Source organism: Taurulus bubalis (assembly GCF_910589615.1).
Source record: "Taurulus bubalis genome assembly, chromosome: 9".
NCBI lineage: Eukaryota > Metazoa > Chordata > Actinopteri > Perciformes > Cottidae > Taurulus > Taurulus bubalis.
In genome coordinates this window covers 16,577,592-16,581,627 of record NC_136597.1, presented here as the reverse complement: position 1 = coordinate 16,581,627, position 4,036 = coordinate 16,577,592, and the positions used below count along the sequence as shown (strand labels likewise).

The following is a 4,036-nucleotide window of genomic DNA, read 5'->3' as shown; positions in this document are numbered from 1 at the left end:
ACTATGGAAAACTGCACTCATTACACACCCTATTGCACAAACAGGAGTATTTTTTAATTATTCCACCTCTAGATCAAATAAATGCATCTGCCTCAACAACAATATGGTTAAAAGCTATAATTTCGTCACAAAATATAATAAAATTACAATACACAATGTCCGTTCAAATTCCAAATATCTACACTGGTGAATTGTAACTGTACAGTCCGCTGAATAAGTATTAGCGCATACCTTCACACACTGAGTGTCATCGCAGTTCAATTCCGGTTGCCGAGCCTTTTCACCCCTTTTTCTGTCTTCAAATGGAAATGATTTCCATTGGCCCAAGGTGTCCATGTAAATAGGTGTAAATGAAACCAGATTATGCCTTCCTCCCAGCCCCCTCCTCCCATGGCAATTGTCATGTGATAGCAAAGAGGTGGCACATTAATGGAGCGCCTCTACAGGGGTCTTTTCTGCTCATGTCACTACATAAAACTATCAGATGGTTAGAGGAAGGCCATGGAGGCATCCACTTAGCTCGTCTTATCCAGGACGCCAAATGAAATCTATTCAGCTCTGCTAGTGGGACCATCTGACTTACTTTGGCAGAAAGACTTACAGCAAGCCGTCACTCCATAAATGTGCACCGTCTGCCCGCCTGCACACTGCAGAGGCGCTCTTTCCGGCTGTTTTACGCACCACGCAACTCCAGCATTGTCGGCATCGCAACTTTCCTCGGCGGCTTTTTTTCCCATGAAGAGCGGCAAGCTTTCGTCAAGGAATTAAGGGAGAATACTTTTTTTTATTGCTTTTTTTCTGAAAATATATATCGAGGATGCCTCGCCCAGGGAGAAACACGTACAGCGACCAGAAGCCACCTTACTCCTACATCTCCCTCACTGCCATGGCGATCCAGAGCTGCTCAGAGAAGATGCTGCCTCTCAGTGAAATCTACAAGTTCATCATGGATAGATTCCCTTACTATAGAGAAAACACTCAGCGGTGGCAAAACTCTCTGCGACACAACCTGTCCTTCAACGACTGTTTCATCAAAATCCCCCGGCGCCCAGACCAGCCAGGCAAGGGCTCTTTCTGGGCTCTGCACCCGAGCTGCGGGGACATGTTTGAGAATGGAAGTTTCTTGAGACGACGCAAAAGGTTCAAACTGTTGATGTCAACTGACCATCTGGCCCCGAGTAAGCAGTCGGAGGCTGCGCATTACCTCCAGCAGCAAGCCAAACTGAGACTGAGCGCGCTGGCAGCCACTGGCACACACCTGCCCCAGATGTCAACGTACAACCTCGGAGTGTCTCAGTCCTCAACTTTTAAGCATCCGTTCGCCATCGAGAACATCATCGCCAGAGAGTACAAGGTCCCGGGGAGCCTGGCGTTCTCCACCATGCAGTCCATGTCTGCAGGGTACCCGCTCCACAACCAGCTGACGACAGCCTGGCCCCACATGTACAACACCAGTATGATTGACACGTCGGGCCCCATCTCCATGGCGGGTGGCGACTACAGCGCGTATGGCGTGCCCATCAAGTCCCTGTGCCACGGGGGGCAGTCCTTACCGGCCATCCCGATGCCGATCAAGCCCACCCCGACTTCTATGGCCGGGTTCTCGGTGTTACCGCCACACATTCCCGCGTTTCTATCAAACTCTCCGCAGTCGCTGAGCCCGACGTCCCCACAGACAGCGACGAGCCAAAGCAGCCCCGCCACCCCGAGCGAGACTCTGACGAGCCCCTCCACACTGCAGTCTGTGGCCGTGCACTGACCGGCTGAACTTTTCCCACGCGAACGAACTGCTGGCCGGCTCCCAGGGGCCCCTTTATCAATCCCAAAGTTTATATTTTCTGTCGTCGGAAACTATCAAGGCGAGTTGCAGTTGCATATGGAATTGTTTGTGTACGTGTCGAATGTGTCGCTTTAAATTGTGTCATAAAAGTCCAGCACAGAATCGCACAGCGAAGTATTTGCTCTTGAAAATATAAATTATTTGATAGTTCTATTTTCCAGTTTATTGTGACATGTGAGTGTTGAAAGTGGAGCCACCGATGGGGATCCAGGGGTCCTTTTTTTTTTTGTGGCACCATCAACTCGGATTTGCTTGCAATTCCCGTGGCAGTTTTTTCAGTTGTATCAAATAGCAAAACTTTTGCACCGTTTCTGTGTGACCACTGTAATGTCAATGAAATTGCGAGGCAATGGCTCTGTGTTTTTGTTTGCTTTTTAATACTGGAATGGTGGATAAGGGTATACCAAATAGGAATAGGATTTAGATTTGTTCTTATACCATCCCTGTAAAAAAAGAAAGCAAAATGAGTTATCTTAACTTTTCAAACTGGAAAAGTAGTATGAGACATCCTCAAAATGCAAGATGTGAATATTGCAAATAACTGATACTGAAATGTTGTAAAATGCACTTTTTAGTTTTATGTTTTAGATATCTATTTTCCAGAAAATGTTCTGTGAAGCATTTAATTTAAAAGGCTGTGGTGACCATGTGTATCAGATGCTGTAAATTTGTACTTTTGTTTTTTAGGTAAAAGCATGCATTCAAAAACATTTGTGTTCGTACTGTTGTTGTTATTGTTGTTGTTTTGTTTTTTTGTTTGATTATTTTTTGCAAGCATGCATGCTTTCGAAAAGTGTGCAAACAGTCTGCAATGAGTTGGAAAAAAATGGTCATCGAATATTTTCTCATTAAAAGTGAAGTAAACAATCAAAAATGTTTCTGAAGATTTAATCAAAGACAATGTCACATATTGTTTTTATTATTAGCATAATTATTATATTATGTTATTGTAAATATATTTATAAATTGACAAAACACTTTTTAGGATAACATACATTCATTTTCACACCATAATAATATTGTCAAATAATAATGACAATAATATAATAATATTAATTATAATAATAATAATAATAATAATAGTTTGATTTGTCGTGTATCCAGATCTGTGTTATTTCAGAGTGCTGAAGAGAAGCAGTGGAGAGAAATGAATCGTGCAGTCGATTAGGATGCATGGAGCTGCGATGCCATGGTCACAGCGCAGACAACCGGGCTCATTCATCAAGCTGTGGGCTAAACACAATTAAGCCCAACAATAAACATTTATAAAAGCTGCACACAGTGGCCGAATTAATGTTGTTGCATACTTCCGTCTTCAAAACTCAAAGAGCGCAGTTAAATGTGTCGGGCAGATTATTATTTTTCCAAAATGTTTCGATCTTATAATAATGTTATATTCGGGCAGATTTAATTCAACAGGTTTCTAAATAAAGAGGGGAAAATATCTGCAAAAATATATTTTGTATTCTATAATTCGATTTATTTTCAGGATTAAAAAAATAACGCGCTTTAGCTGCCTCCCCTATAGAAAGCAGCAGCCTATTTCGGTGTATTAAACAAATACATTAGAATTCCGTCACTTTATACAATCGAGTAGATCAAATAAAGGGTCTCGGGCCACTTCATTCTCCCTCATTCACTTGAATTGAAAGTGCAAAGAATAGCAAACTTAGACTGGGCCACCGATGTAGATTTAGCCTTTTTTCAGCAAGACAAAAAGACTGATTTTTCACAAACACATTGCTGACTGGGGAACTAGGAAACGAGCTGCAAGACCCTTTTGGAATTTAAATCCACCCCTCCCCCATGGACTGTTTGGACAACAGTGTTAGTTTTTTTCTTCTCTCCTCACTTTGTGCATTTGTGTGTGTAACATTCATTCTGAGTCTGGGTGATTAAATGTATTGACACTGCAACGGAAGATTACAAGCTTTAATTTTGAATCAGATTAAATTTTTCTGGCTGGTCATTACAATTACATTTAAACCACATTAACATACATCTGGAACTTTTTTTTATTGAGCACATTAAAGCAATGAATCCAGCCACTGGAAAAAAAATCTGCAACAACAATATATATTTACTACACCTTTAAACTCGTGCAATTCTTTCCATTGAGTTGGATTTAAGTGTACTTTGTCATATTGCACTGTTATAAATAAAATGTTAATAATATACAGAGATGAATGTCTGGAA

The 4,036-nt window shown here is 41.6% G+C and overlaps 1 protein-coding gene across 1 annotated transcript; it reads left to right on the top strand.

Annotated features, from left to right (window-relative positions):
- Positions 1–817: 817 nt before the first annotated feature.
- Positions 818–1,759, top strand: foxb1a (forkhead box B1a; the record flags this gene model as incomplete). The annotated part of the gene is made up of 1 exon (XM_079224042.1): positions 818–1,759. One exon carries the CDS (start codon positions 818–820, stop codon positions 1,757–1,759), a length of 942 nt encoding a protein of 313 aa, XP_079080168.1.
- Between the last annotated feature and the right edge of the window lie 2,277 nt (positions 1,760–4,036).